At 40.1% G+C, this 21,503-nt stretch overlaps 1 protein-coding gene across 2 annotated transcripts in view; it reads right to left on the bottom strand.

The window, feature by feature from the left end:
• GNPTAB (N-acetylglucosamine-1-phosphate transferase subunits alpha and beta) overlaps positions 1 to 21,503 on the bottom strand; it is a 76,146-nt gene that overhangs the window by 17,068 nt on the left and 37,575 nt on the right. For both annotated transcript variants that reach the window (XM_082739118.1, XM_082739119.1), the window contains 11 exons: positions 20,336 to 20,541; positions 14,531 to 14,595; positions 14,167 to 14,301; positions 8,753 to 8,914; positions 8,174 to 8,353; positions 7,791 to 7,961; positions 6,172 to 6,295; positions 4,878 to 5,081; positions 2,900 to 4,005; positions 529 to 728; positions 61 to 280 (listed from right to left, as the gene is read on the bottom strand). In XM_082739118.1, coding sequence (XP_082595244.1) covers positions 61 to 280; positions 529 to 728; positions 2,900 to 4,005; positions 4,878 to 5,081; positions 6,172 to 6,295; positions 7,791 to 7,961; positions 8,174 to 8,353; positions 8,753 to 8,914; positions 14,167 to 14,301; positions 14,531 to 14,595; positions 20,336 to 20,541 — 2,773 coding nt within the window. The remainder of the gene's footprint in view (positions 1 to 60; positions 281 to 528; positions 729 to 2,899; positions 4,006 to 4,877; positions 5,082 to 6,171; positions 6,296 to 7,790; positions 7,962 to 8,173; positions 8,354 to 8,752; positions 8,915 to 14,166; positions 14,302 to 14,530; positions 14,596 to 20,335; positions 20,542 to 21,503) is intronic.

The raw sequence follows: 21,503 nt of genomic DNA, 5'->3' as shown, positions 1-21,503 counted from the left end.
ACAACAAAATATGTGAAAGAAAAGAGAAGGTTCAGAAGAGAAAAACAAAACAAAACACACCTGCAAACTTAAAGGCAGGTCGTGAATTCTGGTAGCCAGTGTTCGGATTTCTCTGTCAGATAAGACACCAGACTGGTCTGTATCAACTTCATCAAAAACCTGAGATATATTCAGTGGCTGAACAGCACTCATGAGATAGTAAAAATATGAAAAGGCAAACTGCATATCCTCCGAATGGCGCACTTTGTGAAATGACGTCTTGTCAAATTCTTCAGGGAACCTGTCCAAACATAACATACAGTGAGCTGAGCTCTGGATACTTGAAGTATATATAGACATTAATCTGTATTCAAATATATTCCAACATTTGTGGAGTTAGAATCTTCTTTCCCATTTCTTTCGCTGATACCTTCAACATACCAGTTGTCACGTGTTAAGAGCCATACATCAAGCACCACAAAGACGTCCACTGTAAGCAGACTTAACTCTAAGCACGTGCAAGCAACTCACACAATAAGCAAGACTTACATATCTTGAAGTTCTTGCATAACGATTCGGTCAATCATGTGAGGCATGTGTGCAGGGACTTTCCGAGATGTGAATCCAAACTTGCTGTTTAGAATTTTATTTACGTATCGAAGGGAATCTGCAAATGTATCTTTCAACTGCCTTCCAGTGTGTTTGCTATCAGTGTAGTATGCCAGTTGTGTCTTCAATGACTCTTCTTCCTGAAAAGAGAATTCCATGTAACATAGCATTATGTTTACTGCACAGGTGTACTTTGTTTAAGTAGTATTTTATATACCTAGCCAGGAACTGTGACAAATAAATGAGCACCAGCAGATCACTTTAAGGATCCTAAGAGTAGGACTAAACTCAATTTCAGTGAAAGTATCACCAGCACTGGTCTATGAACAACAGTTGGGCAAAGGAGGTCTATTTATAGGGTATTTTTCAAGGACTAGTCACCAAGCATGAAATTTCATAGCCAATTCAGGGCAGTATTTAAAAAATTTATTTGAAAGTAAGTTTGACAGGGGCGTCTGGGTGGTCAGTTGATTGAACATCTGACTCTTGATCTTGGCCCAGGTCTTGATCTCAGGTTGTTAAGTTCAGGCCTCATATTGAAGCCTACTTTAAAAATAAAAATTAATTAACTAACTGATCAATTTAATAGCACTTTCAATATCAAGTTATTTCTACTGGTGACATCTAAGCAGTAAGCACTTGAGTTCTGAACAGAAGGACCAAAAAAAGGATTGTTTCACCATATAACAGTGTTAATATTATAAAATTCAAAGATGGAACCCTGTCAAAATCAAAATCAGTAAGAGGCAAAACTAATGGGCAAAGAATATTAAGAGAATATATGAATACACTTTACGAAGATGGAATATTTTTGCTTCTCAATCTGGTGAAAAAATATCGATTGATACTGTTGTTGGTTAGCCTATGGAGAAACTAGCACTTTTGTATACTGTGGCAGTATGAAGTGGTATGGCATTCTAGAAGGGCACAGTAAAAAAAAATATTAACTTTAACCTAGAAATTCCACCTACATAAGTAGAAACTTCCTCAAAAATAGGCTATACGTACAAGAATATTTACTGCAACACTACTTGTAATTGCAAAACAAACAGCTCTTAAAAAACACAGTGACACTCGCATGGGTTTGCTCCCATACTACCGGATCAAGAGGCAACCACAGAGTAGTATGTGTAGTGCTAGTTCACTGCTGCAAAACACTGCTGCAAAAGACGTATTAATATAGTTTGTATATTTGCATATCTATATAAAAATACTGGAAAAATACCCACCAAACTATTCCTAGTGATTATTTCAAGTAAGAAAATAAAGGAAGAAAGGAGGAAGCTCTTTCCCTTTTTTACTGTATATTTTTTGGATTGCTTACAATTTTTGCCACTAGTCTATAATATTTTTTAATTTAAAGTAATAATGAAAGGGATATTATCACAGGTAAGAACTTTGCAGTCCTTCACTCAATTGGTAAATGACTACTGTAGGGATAAGATACTCTCCAAAGACAGTGAGGGAAGTTCCCCTCTTCAGCCTCTTTTTTCCCAGCCTGACACCTACTCATGGCTGTGCTCTGTTCATGATCCAGCCTTGACCACAGACAGGGTGGTCTGTCAATTCCCACATAGTTGACAGGAACTATCCTCACAAATAGTTCAGGAGGATAGCTCCTCATGGATGCCTTCTCTAATACCTCTAGGCAAAGTAAGAAATTTTCCTTTTGGACTCCTTGCGCAACCTCGGGAGACCTCTGTCACGTCGCTACAATTATTTACTCACAAATCTGTCCTCCTAGCTGTGTTCTAATAGTCTTGCATTCCCCTGCAGTGAACACAGTGACAGCACTTGGCAGATGGACAGATGACAGCATGGCACCATGGAGACCATGGTACAGGAGAGTGAGCACTTGAACCCTGAGGCTTGGCTCACACTGGAAACTAATTAATTTATCTGCACCCTGGGGTTTTTTTTTTTTTAATCAGTAAAATTAGAAAAATAATCAGATCTGACTCACACAGTATATGCAGAAGCATTGTTTTTGAAATCAGAATATGTCAAGTGAAGATACCATCCCTGTTCTACTACTTTCTCAGGGCATGCCCCCAGCTTACTCCCTTACTCATTCACATTAGCTTAAGCTGTTTCCTAAACTGTGACATGAGGATCATACTAGTAGATAACCTTATAAGGTATTTTTATTGTTAGGGGTGTTGGGGCAATAAAAGCATGTAAGAAAAAGCATTTAGTTCAGTGACTGGCACAGGAAGTCCTGAATAAACAGTACCTATTATTATATAATTACCCCTTACAAGGTTATTTATTTTTCTGAGCATGGGAAAGATGAAAGCTGGATATAACTTACGTCAAGAAGATCCTGGAAATACTTTTTTTTCTCCCATGGCAAAAAGCCCAGGTAACTGTCTGTATAATGCTGCAGTTTTCTTCCAGGTAGTACTTCATTAACATCTACGTAGTTGTTTGCATTTTCCTCCATTCTGGTTTTCTCTCTTTCTTTCCCTGTGATTTTCTTTTCTTTTGTAATCTGCTTTTCCAGTGGAACAATCCGAGATGAGAGTTTTTCTGTTGATACACTTCCACCTCTTACTTTTTGGATCAGAATTTCAGATTTAAATTTTTCTTCGATTTCTAAGTCCGGGGGTGGATTCTGACTCTGGTAGTGACCATTCACTTTCATTGTCACTGCTGAAAACGTCGACCTCTGTAATCTTTCAGATGTTCCCAAGCTTTTCGGCAAGATGCTTTTGTGAACCTGTTTTTCCAGAGGGGCCTCTACACTGTCATTTCTTTCATCTGTTATTAAAGCTTGATTTATTTTTACTTCAGCACCTGGTGAGCTCCTCAGAAATGATCTCAGCAATGCTGACTTGGACAGGTTGTATCCTTTCACAGTGATGTCTCCACGTTCTAGCTGCAAATCCAAGTTACTGAGACTCAACTGAGCCTCTTTGGGAAGGAGTGAAATATTTACCAAGGGAATTTCCACCTCCACCTGGAATCTTCCTGTTGTGTTAACATCATGTCTTTTGAACTTTGGAAAGCGTTTCTCTTCAGGAATATCCTCAAACAGTATTTCCGCCTCTGGAAGAAGTGTTGTGGGACTAACCAAATTTTGGTAAGACTTCTGGGTCGTAGAATTCACTTTGGGTTCCTCTCTTGTGTCAACCTCTACTGTTATCTGGATTTTGAACTCTTCATCATTTGTATTTTGAAATGTGAGATTAAAATGTATTGTGGTCGCATTCATTCCACTGTGCATTATGAGGTGGATGGTTTTCCACTTATTGGCAATAGAAGCATGTCGAATTATTGGGTTGTCACTATAGGCACCTTCGATTCCTCTTTTGGCTATTTCTGCAAAGCTGAAATAAGGCAGGCATTCACCTTTTGGAATAACATAGTGAGTCTGGTTTGGGAGAAGAGTTACTTTATACAATTCATGAAAATGATCTAGAGGAAAAAACACAAACATGACTTTCAAAATGAGGAATTTCCACCTCCGTTTCCTTTAATTCTTAGGGTTTGGATTTTCACTTTCTAAGAATGACTTTACATTGACTTCGGAATAATTAAACATTTTAACACAAGAGCTGTTGGTATGGGGGCTCACTTTATTATCCAAAGCAATCACTACTATCAACGTGGAATGCTGAGTCTAACTGACTAAAGAGAGAGGGTAAATTCCACTGATCAACTCTCATCTTTGTATCCATTTGAGAAAATAGAACCTTCTGCCAAAATGACCTCCAGGGAAAAGCTATCAAGATCCAGAGTTCAAACCATTCTTACTTAGTGTATTACTGGTCTCTTTCTATTGTTTCTAAATCAAACCTTTGCCATATATTTTCAATGAAGGTGCATCTGCCTCGTACAAAATAAGCCAGACTGGAGCAATAACAGGCAAAGATGCAGCTCTAGTGTCTACTGTTTTTTAAAGATCTGTGTCCTCGGGGCGCCTAGGTGGCTCAGTGGGTTAAGGCCTCTGCCTTCGGCTCAGGCTGTGGTCTCGGGGTCCTGGGATTGAGCCCCACATAGGGCTCTCTGCTTGGCAGGGAGCCTGCTTTCCCCCTTTCTCTCTGTCTGCCTCTGCCTACTTGTGATCTCTGTCAAATAAATAAATAAATAAATCTTAAAAAAAAAAAAAAGAAAACGAAAAAAAGATCTGTGTCCTCTCTTCTCACTTACACCTGGTCTGGATGCAATGATGGGCAACGGATTCATAGAGAATAATTACTTTAAGTAACAAAAATACACACCTCCCTTTACTTATCAAGGATTTTGATCCCCTTACTCTAAGTATCTTTTTACGTGATTAAATATACCTTGCCCACAGTCGCCAGCATCAAACCCACAGGACAAGACATTGCAAGCTTGGTCACAGAACTTATCAGCAAGCCAGGAATTCGCACATCCTTGATTACAGTAAGAGACACTATTTAGTCCTCCGCCAAACTGCCAGGGCTGTCCAATTCCAATACTGCCGGTACCCCCGCCTCCTGCAGCATAGCGACTCCCACCATTGTTACCTGTAGGGGAAGGAGGAAGACAGAATTTTACTGTGCTTATTATCTTGGAAAAGGACTGTTCCTTCTTTCTCAGTAGTGCTATCAAGGTTGATGCCTGCATTTCAGTCAGAAAAGGTTCACCCCATTCTTTAGCAGAAATTTTCATGTATCTTAAGAAGAAGACAAACTGAAAAGGGAAAAATCACTTGACAGGGGACTGGGCATGGAATGACCAGGCCTTGGCACTTAGAGCTGTGCAACCTTGAAGTACAAACTGGCCTACAGGGGCATGTGGAGGTGCATGTGGAGGAGCAGAGAAACAGGAGGAGATTATTCTGAAGGCGGACCGTCAGAACTGCCAAAACGTGTCTAATATGGGGTGCCAGCCTCATCATCGAACCTTAACATTCTATTAGGAGCTGACGTCTCTGGACTGCACGGATCTTCTTGGCATGTCTGTGTTCTCTCACTGAGGCTGCTTACATTTTTCAAAAGTGCATCAGACAGAACACAACTTAAAGCTTTGTTTCTTCTAATACTTCGCACTTTTTCAAATCTGTTTCTGTATATGGAATATAGGGATGGTAATATCTGTGCACATACTGTCTCCTTCTTAGGTGACTGAGAAATTCAAGTGGGTAAAGGAAAATGCATTATAAACTCAAATGCTTGATAAACTGAAAGGCAATCAATAAATGTAAAAACATGCTATTATAAACAAATACAGATATAACCATGTAAGAGAGAGATGCTGAAGAGATCACAGACAGAAAGCTGCTGCTGAAAGCCACCAGCCTTGAGCTCCTAAGAACCAGGTAGAGTGATTCTTGCTCTTGAGATTACATAGTTAAAGATATTCCTGATTTTTTAATTTCACATAATAAAAGGCATTTTGAAGTGCAGGGCCAGCCTGGGAATATGCCCTCAACAATGGAGAATATGAAAAAACCGAGCCACCGGGAATGTGAGTCATTACATCCACAATCTATGGATTACTCTATGTATTGTTTTAACACAGGAAGAATGTTTAACTCACTATACCTATTCAGTGATGATATGAATGAAAAAAAGTCGGTAAACATGAATAAATTACATGTGAGCACATCATTACCAGAGCAGTCACCACCATCCCAGTCACAGGCTGAATTATTGCAAGCCTTGTCACAATAGCCGTCTTTAATCCAGGAACCCGGGCAGCCCTCAGCACAATTTGGCACAGGCCATGTCAAATAAACCTATGACAGAGCCAAAAAGAAAATAATATAGACACTTTCTAATTTCAAATTAGGATTCCTTTTTTAAAAAAAAATAGGAAAAGAAACGGAGCCTCCAGTAAAGGTTACGATTCTCCCTGGGCCGGCCACCCGCATCCCCGTGGTGTATTTTTACACTGTTTGCTGCAGCAGTTTACAGAGTCCTGCTACGTCAATGACTCTTACTGAGCACATCTGCTCTTTTTCATGACTCAAGGAAAGCAGACAAGGACTCAACTCATGGATTGGTTTATAATCTATCTTGAAATTAAAAAAAAGCAACACATCAGACTTAAGTACAAATGTGTGCCAAAGCAGGTAGAAAGTATATCACACATTCACTGCTTTTCTGTGACAACTGTCATTAATTCCTAAATGTATTTCTAATTCCTAAATGTAATTCCTCAATGTGTTTACCCATGATCTTGTCAGATGAACTCTCAATACCCTTATCTCCGTGCATAGGTCCTGCAATAAATGATGTTAGCGCAGTGTTCTAAGTTGTGAACTCGCCTTTTAAAGTGAGTGACATGGTATGTGGTAACCTTTTAAAATAAATTAATTTAAAAAATACACCCCATGCCTCTGCATGCTCCATCTATTTGGAATGCCTTTCTTCATCTAGTTAACTCTTACTTGTTCTTCAAAGTTCACTTAATTCAGATGGGAATCTAGCCCTGTCTGGTTTCAAACTCCTGGGCAGCCATGCCTTCCCACTGAGGGCACACCTGCCAACATCGAAATCACTGTTCCTAGTTACTGATTTTGTCTGTCTCTCCTGCCAAGCCACAGCTCACCCTGTCAGCCCTACAAACACAGAGGAGGCAACTGAACAGGGACGGAGAGAAGGGGCACACTGGGGTGGCATGAACAGCAAGAGGAAAAGTAGTTTTGTGCAATTAGCATTTCCAGTTGCAGGATTCTGTAACTTTAAAGTTTATGGTAGTAATTCTCCAACTTTTCACTGAATCCTAACAGGGCCACAGGGGTATTCCTAGTGTCCCCAGTATGCAGACAGGAAACACACGTAATCATTGCCCAGGACCATCCTCAATTATTGGCCCCTCTGTGCTCATAACGACTTCTCAATCATACCTCTCAACGTCAAGGGAGACTGCTGCCCTACATGAAATTACACCCATGTCCGTAAGCGGAAAATTGAACTCACTTTTTATCTTGGCCATTTTGCTAATGTTCTAATGATGATGTTGTATTTCATAGTGGTTTTGCTTTCTCTGCTATTGCTGTAGTAGAAAATACAGGAGGTGCGGTCTGGGTGTCTGACAATGTAGGGAAGCAAAAAACTACTAAGGAACATTTTTTGTCCTCCCAAATTGTTAACTCTCCTGAGTTTAGCACTCAAAAATGCTTATTTGACCCAAACTGTATTTAGAGTAGTATGTATACTGTTTTCCTGATCTGTTTATAACTTCTAAATGACTTCTAAGCTAGGCATCCTTTCCTCTCAGGCACTCACCTTCTGGCCTTTGGAGTGACTATAAAAATCATCCGGCCAAACATCCTTCCCAAACATGACATCATCGTTCAGATAAATAAACTTCTGGGACAGCCCTTCAATGCGATGAATGTGACTTTCAATAGCAGGTGAACTAAAGGTAGGCAAGTGGCTCAAGTTTCTAAAAACATCCTTTAAGCAAACAACAACAAAGGCAAGAGAAAAAGAGGGTGGAATAGAATTATTTCATTTTGTTTTCCTTTTTGGAAGGAAGGAAGGGAGATAAGTAGAACAGTCAAAGGGGATGGAGGTGGGGAGGATGAGGGAAAAGGGAATAAAATTAGGGATAGGTGAAGGACAGAAAAGGAAACCACAGCCTTGTGATGACATGGAAAGTCATGGACCTGGTGTGTGACTATTGTCACTCGAGGATTATCAAGGTTCAGCCAAGATGGAATCTGTCCATTGGTGACAATGAAAATATTCCGAACCCACGGAGCATGCCTCTCAATGGATCGCAGTGAATATCTCAGTTCTTCGTTATCTTCAAAACGGCTGGCAGAAACATCTTCATCCTGCTTAGACTGAAAAGAACATTTCACATGTGAAAATGTAAAATACCGCTTAAGTCACACCTTTCCTCCTGGTTGTCCCCTCTGCCCGATCTGCTCTCAGGGTGCTCTGGCAGACTTCTAAAGACTGAGTCCTACATTTGAACATCACAAAAAATGCAAAACACTAAGCATATTTAAAACAACAAAAATACCCAACACTTCTTTTGTACTTTTTTAAAGAGAAGGTTCTTGGATCTGATTCTAGGGCACTTCAGTTAATATTAACCAATGGCAATGACTAGAAAATTAGAAAAGTTCCAATCAACTCAACTCTCTGTAAGTCCTCTTCCTCCTTCAAATATAATGACTTATAAATCCATAAATCTAAACCCTTGATTAGGGTTTAGAAAGGATCTCTGCTTCCCTTACCTGGCTAATTGCACTCAGGTCCCATAATAAATATGCAGGACTTATAGTCAGTTCTTTTCCATCAATAGTCATGTTCTTCTTAGTCTGCTTATTCAGTTCTTGGAACTCTTTTGGGTTATTCAGTTTTAGAAGTGCTACACTGGCTTCTGAATATAACTGTAACTGTAAAATAACAAAAGGTTACATGTAGAAAAACTGAGCCTCAAAAAAGAGACACCTCTAAATTCCCAGTTTGATTTTTAATCTTTAAATGTATATAACACGTATAATGCATACTTAAATCTATATTATGTATGTTTAAAGTTTAATTCTGGCTCTCTATATAGATTATGAACTAGTAAGCTTATGATCACCAAAAGAAGATGTAAACAGGCCAGACACACTTCCCAAATGAGTGGAAGAACCCAGGTAATGTAAAACAGAGGGAGTGGTGGAGTTCTGGCACATGGGACATTTCAGGCCGAACCCAAAAGCCGCAGTCAATACTCAGTATTGACAAGTGCAGCAAGATCTCCTAAAAGGCCAGAATCCCCATGTGTTCTATGAAATCTCCCCATTTTCAATGCTGGCTCAAATGTTTTCAATTGTCCTGCTTTCAAACAAAACACAACTGGTCACCAGCTGTGACCTCTGTTCTAGAATATCACCAGTCTGCTTATACTGGAGGAAACCCTGCGATGTAACATTGCTGGGATTGGTAGAAACAAGCCTGCAAGCACAGTCTCCAAACTTTTGTGAGTCACGTCTAAGAGGAATGTCTCTGACAGGGATGCTTGAACAGTCTCCATAGGAAAAGCACCTTCTGGGGCAGAGCTTTCAAAGAAGTCATCAGTCTAAGATGACTATAAACATCATGTTTTACAAATAGGCTTTCTACCACTACCAGATCTGCTTAAAAAGATGGGGGTGAGAACTCCTTCTGCTGAACTGACTCTCCTAACAGGGCCAGATTCTTAATTAATTAGTTAATTAATTAATTGCAGAGCAAATGCAAATTATTATGAGCTCATCCTGAGCTCTCATATATGCTACCTGACTAAATTTAGCTCATCTTTCCAAGTTTCCTGAGTTTATGATGTCAAAAACGAGAAGTTCAAGTTGAAATTTCATTTATATTTTCCCCCTTATCACAAACTGCATGTGGGTGTTTGGGTGCATACATGCGAAGGTGTGTACTATCTTCCTGACTGATTACTTTCTTTCACCCTGACAGCACCTGGTATATACTGAGCACTCACTGAAGGTCAGCTCTCACTGCTGTTATCCTGCCTCAGTATGTGGGGGGCAGGTGGGAGGCAGGACAAATATTCTTCTATCCGACTATCTACTGAGTCTCACTGCCTGCCCCAGCCTTCCCCTGCTCCATCCTTCCCTCCCACAGTGGCTCCCGCAGCACCTCTGAGAGCTCCGTGAAACATAACAATCACTAAATTTTTAATGAATGTAGTACTTTAATACTCAAATTTAAATTTTATTGGGCAGATACCCTTATATTAATATCTTCTATACAAATACTTTGAAATTTCATAGACATTTTCCTGACTAGAGCCATGAAAACTAAAGAGCTTAAGGGAATATTTCTATGTTGAAAAACCTTTTCTGCCACCATAATCAACCAAGTTGTGAGTGGTGAAAAGGGCAGGGAGAAGTATCCTCCGCTAGCCACTAGGTGGCACCCTAGTCATGGACATCTGCAGGAAGAGAGGCGGTGGTAAGGAAAAGTGGGTGTAGTAAATACTGAATGCTGGATTAGCTTGGGCAGCTGCTTCCATTCACAGCTTCTTACATGGAATTATTAAGTTTATCTAAATTCTTTAAATTACAAGTTTCTCAAAGAGAAAAACTACACCCACCCACTGAAGGCCCACAACAGGCAAGATGACTGAGAAGTAAAGGTCTGCTACTTTTAAGCCAGAGATTTCAGGGTATGTGTTACTAGAGCATTATCTAGCATAATGGATCGATACACCTATACATGGTAGCATAAGGTTAGGGGAAAAAACATGCCTCTAATACAAGTGAAAACAAACTCATTCCAGTAACTTGACAACTCAAGAGTTTTCTAAAACTTAAGTCAGTTCCAGAGTTGCTTTAATCTATGGGAAGTGTCTATTTTAGGAGTAAAACCAAAACAAAGGGTACCATACTTTATAAGAGCAGGTGTGTAACACAGTTTCAGGCAAGTCACTAAAAGGGGCATTAATACAGTTATTACAATTATCTGTTACCTTGAATGTGCCCTGAACAGAAGTCGGAGGTAACCAAGTTCAGGAAGGACAATATGCGCTCCCGTCCCCCCAGCACTGTCCTTCCTGCCAGAGTCAACACCCTGGGCAGCCTTCAAGGATCCATGCAGCCTCTTTCTCTATGGGAACCTCCCCCATGTCTCTGATCTACACAGACTTTACCTGCCTCTACATGCCAACTTTGGAGGTCTGTACTACTCTCCTTGCTAACTCACCTATCTTACTTTGCTACTTGAATATTTGACATGCACACATACTGCCTCCAAAACGTGATTCTAAGTGCAAAGCCGTATGGTAATCATTAGGGGTACAGAGGTGAGCAAGTAATATCCATCTTGTGTTGCTCGTACCCAGGCAGGGCCTCCAGAGCAGAACTGAGCACTGGGTGGAGGCCACAGGCCTTGGCCAAGGCCTCCTGAAGAACCTTGGGAGGGCAAGACAGTCTACCCCATTCAGGTCCTAAAGTCCAGTGTCTAATAACCCCTTCCTCCCACATGCCACAAAGCACCTCTAACAACATACCCCAAACTGAGCTCTCAGTTTCCTTCCCAAAAAATCTGCTTCTCCTACTGAGGCTAGGAATGTGGTTAAAGCCATCACTTCCATCTTCACTACTAACATCCACTTCCCCTTTCATTTTTCCTTCCCTCTCCCCAACAGCTAATAAGTCACAGGGTCATGCTGAGTGTTTCTCGCAGATGTTTTTAGAACCATTTTCTTTACTGGCACCACTTCCAGGACAGTTGCTGAACCTGAACATCTTGCTGGGCTATGGCTGCAGTGGCTAAACTGGTTTTCTGCCCAGGCTCATCTTGCTTAATCTCTACCACCATACCTTCACCTACTATGTTCCTTAGAAACAGATCAAGGGCTCCTCCTAAGGATGCCTCTTGCCTCCAGGATAAAGTTAGGCTCCTTATCAGATCTTTCCCAATCTGGCCTCAATCTCTTTTCCCAATCTCAGCACCAGGAAAATCCCCGTCTGGTGGCTGTCTGCCAAAAATAGCTGCCTTGGTTTTCTGGAAACCACTGACTTGCAAACCTCCAGCCCTTTGCTCAGGCTGTTCCCTCTTGCAGGAATGGTCTTTCCCACCCCCTTCTCTGCTGGGAGAATGGCTGCTGTGTCCAGGGCCCAGCTAAAATGTCTTGTATTCTACAAAGCCTTCCGTGCACCAGTACACCTAAAACCCAGGTATGCTTACACCACTTCGTATAAACACTTACTTGGAAGTGATCGTGCCCCAAAATTATGTAAATGTTTTATTCACTCAGTGATCCTTAACACAGTCCCGGCACAAAGCAGACATTTACTAAAAGCTCATACTCTAAATGGCCTAGGAATCCAATGACAGGAAACTTCTTTCTCAAGGTATTCAAAATAAAACCAGGAAGAGGAACCTACAGAAAGTCAGTCACTTGAAGGATTAGCTTTAAATGCTGATCCACTCCCCTTCTATTCTTCCCCTTTCTCATTTTCTCTCTAATCTCCCCAAACCAGAATTTCTAATCCTTGAAGTTCATTGCAGGTGTTAGCATCATGAAAATGACCTGTAATGAATGTTATGGCTAATTAGCTTGACCCTCTGAGGAGGTGCTAGCGTCCACAAAGACAAGTCTGGGAATCCAAATAAATCTCTGGACAGTGAATGAACAGTACAAGGGGGCACATCACTGTGCGCAGAGCCTATTGGTACTCCTCATCCAAATCAAGTTATTACCCCACCCTACCTCTACGCACACACCACACTCCATACTACCCAAAAACAGTTTGGGTAGGATCAACAACTACTTGGACTGGCATTCTTTGGCAGCACCCACCCGTGTGTGTGTCAGCAAACACTGGGAAGCAGCTGCAGCAGGCAAAGAAAAGTCAAACTTGACTGGGGAATAGAGATACGTCATGAACCTTCTTTCCTTTAAAAACATATTACAGGGCGCCTGGGTGACTCAGTTGGTTAAGCAACTGCCTTCAGCTCAGGGCATGATCCTGGAGTTCCGGGATCGAGTCCCAGGTTGGGCTCCCTGCTCAGCGGGAGGTCTGCTTCTCCCTCTGACCCTCCCCCTTCTCATGCTCTCTCTCTCTCTCAAATAAATAAATAAATAATTAAAAATAATTTAAAAAAAAATATTACAGTTGCAATCATATAAACAGATTCAAGAATGTCATTCTTGGGATGCCTGGGTGGCTCAGTTGGTTAAGCAGCTGCCTTCAGCTGGGGTCATGATCCCAGGGTCCTGCATCAGGCTCACTGCTCAGTGGGGGGGCCTGCTTCTCCCTCTGCCTGCTGCTCCCCCTGCTTGTGAACTCTCTGACAAGTTAAAGGGAACGTTGTGGATGGGGCAGGGCATTAAAAAACATGGTCAAGACAGGAACTAGGTAAGAACTCTCCGAACACGGCTCTCCATTACCACTGCCCTGCCATCTCCATCTTGCACCTCCAATTGTTAACTGACACCAACAGAAGGAAGTAAGAGTCAGGAACCTGATCAATGTGGCAAAATTCAAAGAATGTTTCCTTGTTCTTTAATGAAGAAAACCAGACCCTAAAAAATTCTGAGCCCAGATCTTTATGCGTTCTGTTCTAGAAGAAAAGTATTCACGTTTTACAATCTGCAATGCTTCTGACAGAACTACAGGTATCTTGACATAAGGTCAGAAGGAAAGAACACCATACAACAGGGCAAGTGGGTCTAAAAACAATAAATGTTAAGGAAAAGGCATGTCTCAGGGGCAGCCTCCAAAGTCAACTCTAACTAATGGCATCAAAGTGTGAAGAGTTAATAGGTATAAATCCCCAAATACATTAGTGGCTTGATTAGCTATTTATGAATAAAGGTTTCACATTATCAACCATTCCAAATATCTGAAGCATACTCCCTTTATGAGTGAAGGCTCTTAATAAATACACAGGTTGCATTGTTAAACAAATGAATCATGTTTCTGTCTGAGAAACCAGCAAACCAAGACTCTTAAATTTTTGCCCGAATAAAAAGTAAAGAGTAAGGATCTTCTGTAAAGAAAGAGCCATCTTCATGACAATCCTGTGGCAGAAGAGACCCTCTGTGCATATGACTGTCAGCTCTACTATAACGAAATGGACCACAAGAGAAGAGTCATGCATTAAATGAAATGTGCTATACTCATTGCTCTGTTTTCTATGCTCTTACCAGTTTTATTTTAGAAGAAAGATTTTCTGGCAATTTTGTTTTTAGTTGATTTGTTTCCTTGAATGTCAGTGGAAATCCACTCAGAAAAGCCAAATCTTGCATTAGCACTAACCCAGGGACTTCTTTATCTGTGGTCTAAAATAAGAGGGGGAAAACAACTCACTTTCCACATCATAAGGCTGGTGAAAACTTATAGCCTCAAAATCAGAATATTAAGATTACTTAAATCAGCATTCATTAATACTTATAAGCCAGGCTCAGAGAAAAAGTATACATTAATTAGCCTTTCAAGGTAAAACAGCTTTACTACTTATACTTTTATTCTAATCTACTGCATAAATACAGTTAATTTAAAATAACATACCAAATAGCCCCTCCAAACTGTATGTCTGCTGTTTCCTTTAAATATTTCACTCTGGGCATCTTCAACTACAATAAAGAATACAATAAGCAAGCATGTTTTCAATGAATACTTAACTATGATACCTGCCAAAAACACTACAAAATATTTTGAGAGCTGTTATAGCAGTAAAATACATGGTCTCAAAAACAGGTGGTTGGGGGAGACAAGTTCAACCCATCCAACAAAAGGGGAATGATGTAATACCAGTGCACAATTAAATGTTAAATTCTGCGGTACTGAAGAGGAAATTCATATAGGCAGCAGAAACATGAAAATGATAGAATGACAGAATCACAGATGTCAGAGCAAACATATTTAATTAAAAAAAAAAAAAAAAAAAAAAACCCTGGATAGAATAAAACATTTGGGAGTGGTGAGTACAAGAAGGGTAACCAGGAGGGGGCTCTTGACAGCCAGGCCAAAGGCATCTAGATTAACAGCGGGGAGCGACTTTAAATTCTAGGGTTCCCCAACGGTCACAGGGAATTCCTAATATTCATCTGGTAAGGCTGAATAGAGCAGATTAAGTTAAGGATGGAAAGGGCCAATGACACAGCCCAACTGGGAGAGAGTTCCTAAATGAGAGGGACAAATAAAATCAGCAACTTGATCCTGACATATGGAGATCCCAGATCTTAGAAAACAGAAGAGAGGTCAGAGGGCTATAATCTGCAAAATGGTCATAGAAAAAAGCAGGGTCCGGCCTGGCAAGATGGCTGTCAGTTCTCGGCAAGAGTCTCAGATGTATTGTAAAAAACAAAATTGGTGAGCAATAAAAAAATGAAAGCTTTTGCAGTATACTGTTAATCTTTAAGGGAAGCATTGAACATTAAGAGTAGGAGTTCATTATTTATCAGATATGCACCTCCCTGGCTCCCCCCAACCCCCACTGACATGGGAGGTTCTGCACTGGTCGATCAGAGCATTCTAATAGATGTGGTTTAGCTATCTGTAAATAATCTCAGCAAAGGTAACTAATGACATCTCATGTCATCTTTACGGATATAACAGAGACTTAGCCTAGATCTCAAGTTTGGTGGAGTATAAACCAATTCTGATTAAAGAATGAAATCATAAAACTACTGTCAATGTAAAGAGAGGATTTAGAGGTCTGCCATAGGTTCTGTCTTGTTCAATGATCCATCAAAGTTTTAGAAGACACAGAAGACATGCTTGAAGAATTTGTGGATTTACACGAAGCAGACAGAGAAGTAATTATTCTGAATAACGTACTAGGAGTTCCCCAAAGTTCTTACTATTTGGAGCAACAAGTCAAACCTAGCAAAATGAAACCTCCTACAAAGACCTTTAACTTGGCACCAAAAACCAACTATGTAAGCATAAATTGGCAAGTTTTTGAGCATTAGCGTGTATTGTTTCTTTTTTCTTCTCTTTTTCATAGGTCTCCTTCCTCATCATGGGTCTTGAACCCACAACTTTAAGATCAAGACTTACATGCTCTACCAACTGAGCCAACCAGACATCCCTATATTAAGTTTTTTTAAAAAGACAGGAGTTTTAAGTCCAGGGCGAGTTCAGTATGTCAACAATGTACTATGGCCATACTGAATTTCCACTGTAATTCTGTGCTTTTGAACTGGAGGACTTAGGATAAGAAAAGTGGTATTCCCCAACACCAACCCATGAGTAAATCCTGTTGGGCTGACCTTCAAAATGCCCAGAATCCAACCTCTCCTCACCACTACTCTGATCCACGCCACCCTCCCCCTTGCCTGAATTGTTACAACCTTTGCCCCTCCTCAGTTTATTCCCACCACAGCAGCCAGACTGATCCTTTTGGAACATGAGTTAAATCACATCACTCCTATACTCAAAACCCTACAATAACTGCTCACTGCATTTTTTAAAAAAAGATTTTATTTATTTGACAGAGAGAGAATAAGCACACAAGCAGGAGGAACAGCAGAGGGGGGAGAGAGAAGCAGACTGCTGAGCAGGGAGCCCTACATGGGGCTCGATCCCAGAACCCTGGGGTCATGACCTGAGCCGCAGGCAGACACTTAACCTAGACTGAGCCACCAGGCACCCCTGCTCATCACATTCTGAGTTAAAGCCAAAGTCCTTGTCATGGCTGCCAGGGCCGATCCCACCAGTTTTCCCATTATTTCTCTAGGCTCATCTTTTGCCCCCTTCCCTTGTTCACTAATGGGCATAGATAGCCCAGTCACAGAGGCCTTTCTGCTCTTCTTGAAATATGCCAAACACACCCCTGCCTCAGGGTCTTTGCACTGGCTCATCCACTTAAATGAATCACTCCTTGTCCATATATTCACGCTGCTGGCCCTCTCATATTCTTGAAATTTTCACTTGGAAGTCACCTTCTTGGTAAGTCTGCCTTTATCACCCAGTTTCCTCTGCTCAATTTTTCTCTACACCACTTGTCTTCTGCAAACATAATTTACTTGTATTCTGTATTTATTGTGTCTCCCTCTGTTGAGATGTAAACTCAATGCAGGCAAAGATTTCTGTCCATTTCTTCACTGTTGCACCTTCAGCTCTGAGAACAGTACTTGGCACATGGTATACACTCAAAAAATAACAAACAGTCCTGCTCTCTCTGCAAATGAACCACCTGAAAAAAATGTTCTATTCCAGCTGACACACTTTAAAAGTAACAGAAACCATGGGGCGCCTGGGTAGTATAGTCGGATGAGCTTCTGACTCTTGGTTTCAGCGCAGGTCATGATCTCAGGGTCATGACATGGAGCCCCGCATCAGGCTCCTTGCTTGGTGTGGAGTCTGCTTGAAACTCTCTCTTTCTCTCTCTCTCCTTCCGCCCCTCCCCCATGCTCACTCTCTTTCTCTAAAATAAATAAAATCTATAAAAATAAAAAAATAAATAAAAGCAAATGAAACCAAAGCTCACTCTGAGAAGAATAAACTAGGACACAGATAAGCCCCTAAGAGACAGCTAAAAGAATAGGAATGAAAAGAAATGTCACATGGGAAAGAGATTACATTAGTTCTGGAAGATCCCAACGGGTACAATTTAACCAGTGTGAGAAAGCTGTAAGGAAGCACTCCATAATTCCTTGTAAAGGTCAATGTAGTCCAAAGGCAAAATGAATTATCACAGGAGAAAATTCGTTTCCTATAAATCAAAAGGGATAAGCTTGACCAGAAAAACCACTTTGCTGAGCAATCCAGGCCCAGGCTGCAGGACTAGACTGTGCAACTACTGAAGTCCTGTCTACTCTACAGAGCCTAGACCACAAGTACAGTGACACAGAATCGGAGGGGCAGGAAGGACACATTTCAGAAAGAGAAAAAAGCCAACAGCTCTTAATGATGAACTTGAAAAAGGTTAAATGAGATAAATGGAACATCAAATGTGGATACAAATTTTTTATCTGTATCAGGGGTTGGCATTCTAGGGCCAAAATTTAGCCACTGCTTGTTTTAGTATGGCCCCAGCTAAGAACGGTTTTGACATTTTAAAATGGCTAAATGTTAAATACTTATACAAAATATCTACATAATATCCTCCATGTTGCCTCTTGGCCCACAAAGCCTTAAAATATGTATTTTCTGGTTCTTTAAGAAAGAATTTGGCAATCCCTGATCTAGATAACTGAGGAGAATAAAGAGGGAGTCTGTGGTCCACTAGAAGTATAAGTTCCCTAATGACCAGGATGTGTCTTTTGTTCTTTGCTATTTCCCTGTTACCTGGAACAACAACCAAAACTGAGCAGTTGCTCCACAAATCTTTACTGAACAAATGATTAAGTAGGGCAGTCAAACAGAAGCCCAAGTAGGAATTCAAAAACAGTGCTTAGAAGACTATAGTTTAATATAAAATTTATTTATATCAAAACTCACAACCTCATAAGTCTTTACTATGTTATAAAATTAGAGGAAAAATCCAAGATTCTCTCCACAGATGTTGTAACTGAGTTATAATTCTTAACATAATGTCATTCTTTCTTCTCAGGTAAAACATTATCAAAGTACCTTAACTAATTTAAAAAAACAAAGCTAAATTTAGCAAAACAAGAAATCAAGATAATTTGCTATAATTTGTCAAAGGTTATCATCACTTTACTTTTCCTATATATTTAACTATAACTCAAATACAAAAATGTTATTTATACAAAATAATTCAGAAACAAATCTACAGTGTAAAGATGGCGATATCTGCACTTAGGTTACGATTTTCTTTCAAATTACAAATAACTTAAGTGTCAGAAAGAAAGCATGATGTTAGACACTGTTCAGGACACAAATTGGTGAGTAATAAGGTCTCTGTGCTCGATTAAGAAATTAGATGAGGACACCATAAACTCCTGTGTAATCAAAAACTACGTTTTGGTGCACCTGGCTGGCACAGTCAGTTAAGCATCTGACTCTTGATTTTGCCTCAGGTCATGATCTCAGGCAAATGAGATGGAGCCTCACATCGGGCTCTGCACTCAGCATGAAGTCTGCTTGCATATTCTCTCTCTGCCTGCCCCTTCTAAAAAATAAGTAAATCTTAAACACATACACACACACACACACACACACACACAGAGAAACCTAAGTTGTGAGTCACATTACAAGTACAAAGGGAGACAGAAAGTAAAAATAAATAAAATCATTGTGAGTGTACTGTCCACGATCTTCAAGGAGACAGAGGTGGGGCTCGAAAGAACAGGAGGCAGGCTGGGAGAGGAAGAGGACCAGGAGAACAGCACCACACATGTGTGAAGACACGGGCAGCCTCAAGGAGATGCAGCAGAGCAGGGACATGAGGAACTAAGTGCAGAATCAAGGCTGAGTCCTGAACACCAGGAGGAGGAATCTGTATCCATGCAGAAAACAAATACATACTACTGTATTATCGTCTTTAAAAAGGAGGCAAACCAATAAAATCCAAGATTTCTGATTTATTCAGATTGCGTGCCAGGGAGATGGGAGAGAAACTTTACAGGTAGGCAGAGCAGCTAGGCGGCTATCACCGGGGCCTATGTGAAGGAATTCAGTCTGGTGTAGACAAAGTGAGATAAGTAAAGGAGGGAATCATTTGTGAAAAACAAAAGCAAGTAATAGGGTGAGATAAATTATTAGTGATGGAGGTAAAAAGGAAGAACACATCAAAGATATTTCAAAGATTTAAGCTGGGAGGTATGACACAGAAAGAATGGGAACTTAAGAACAGGACTCAATGCTGTAAAAGGGACATGACCGTTTTCATTTTATACAGGTGAAACACATGTAGGCTCCAAGGAGAGAGGCTCAGGACAGAAGCATGAGAGACAACAGACCAGAGTAGACACAGGCTCACCAGCTCAGTGGCCAAGTGGGAGGACAGGATCTCGAATGTGTGTATTATTCTATCCAGAAATTATAATTTCAGTTCTATTATCTGACCAACAAACTGTATAATCAGATAATTCAGAATGTAAAATAAGAATCTTCCAGTATGCTCTGTTAAAACTGGAGAAAATAACTTGCTGAAGAGTTATATGGCAAAAAATAATAATAGTAATAAGCCTCCACAATAACTCAGAGCCAAGCGAATAAGGTATCAAATTTAAGGTCCTGACCACAGCACAGAAAGGCAAGTGTATAACAGGGAGTAAGATATATGTAATCCCTTTCTGAAGTTAGGGCTGAAATACAGTGGCAGCTCTTTTGCTTCTCCTTTTATGTTTTTAGTTTATCAAGTACTTCTTTAAAAACTGAATCATGTCTGTTCCATTTAGAATTTTGTTATTCAAACCATCAATGATGAAATGATTTTAAAATACCCATAGGAGATCTTACCATTCTTAGCACTGTCGAAAACAACAACTGAGACATTAGTGGAAGGGTTTTTTGGTTTTGCAACATTGACTATGTCACTGGCCGAATGAAAAGATGGATAAAGAGATGGCAGTTCCTTCAGTGTGATGTTGGCTGGCAGAGCCGGATCCAGGACGAGCATTGGCACCTTGATGCAATGTGTCAGCAAACACTCCAGCTGCTTCTCACTGGGAACAGACACCAACATGCTCAAAAACATTCTTGAAAAATTAATCAACATTGAAAAGCTTGTTTGTACCTTAAATTTTCTAGATGTTTTTCTATATCCTATAAAAATCATATTTAATAAACACAAATCTTGTCAGGAATATAAAGATAGCAAGTATGATATAAAATTATTTTAAACAAGGGCAGCTTTAGAGCTTTAGAAAGTGCTTTCCAACTCCTATTAATAGAATTGCCACCAAAATTTACTAACTCAAAGGTACACAAGAAATTAAGCATTTCACTACCATTTTAAATATTTTTCATAATTCCAATTAAGTCTATCATTAGGCAGATTAGGAAGTAGATAAATTCTGTTCACAGAGTGTCAGCCTACCAGATACAATTTACCAATTCACAAATACACTGGAAAGACATGACACTAATGTAAATAAAAGCAAATGCAACAAGGTTCTAAGATGAATGTTTCAGATATTTCTATCTAAACGTAAGGAATACCTAGAATAAACACAATCCCTAAATAAACAATGGACAAAACACAGCTGGGGAACTCACAAAGTGGGAGCTGTGACTAGTTAATATGTAAAACTGTCCAACCACAGTAATATTTAAAGAAATGCAAAAGGAAACAATGAGGTATCACATTTTGTTTACTAAATTAGCATCCCGCAAAAAAAGGGACTCAGTGTTAGTGCAAGCACAGTACACCTATTCCTCTCAAACACTGCTGGTGTCAGTGAAGGGGGGTATTTCCCATTTCCTCTCTGGAGAATTAATTTTATAGCATTCGCATGTGTCCTTATTCAGACCCATAAAAATTTATACATATGCTTCTTCCTCAGTAGTTTACTTTCAGGAATCTAGTCCAAGCAGAAGAAGAGAAACAAAACAGGGAAAACACACACACACACACACACACACAGAAAATGTGACAGACCCAAATATAAGATCACAAAATATTTAC

This window comes from Mustela nivalis, assembly GCF_964662115.1.
Source record: "Mustela nivalis genome assembly, chromosome: 7".
Classification (NCBI taxonomy): Eukaryota; Metazoa; Chordata; class Mammalia; order Carnivora; family Mustelidae; genus Mustela; species Mustela nivalis.
This window is presented reverse-complemented; position numbering and strand designations above follow the sequence as displayed.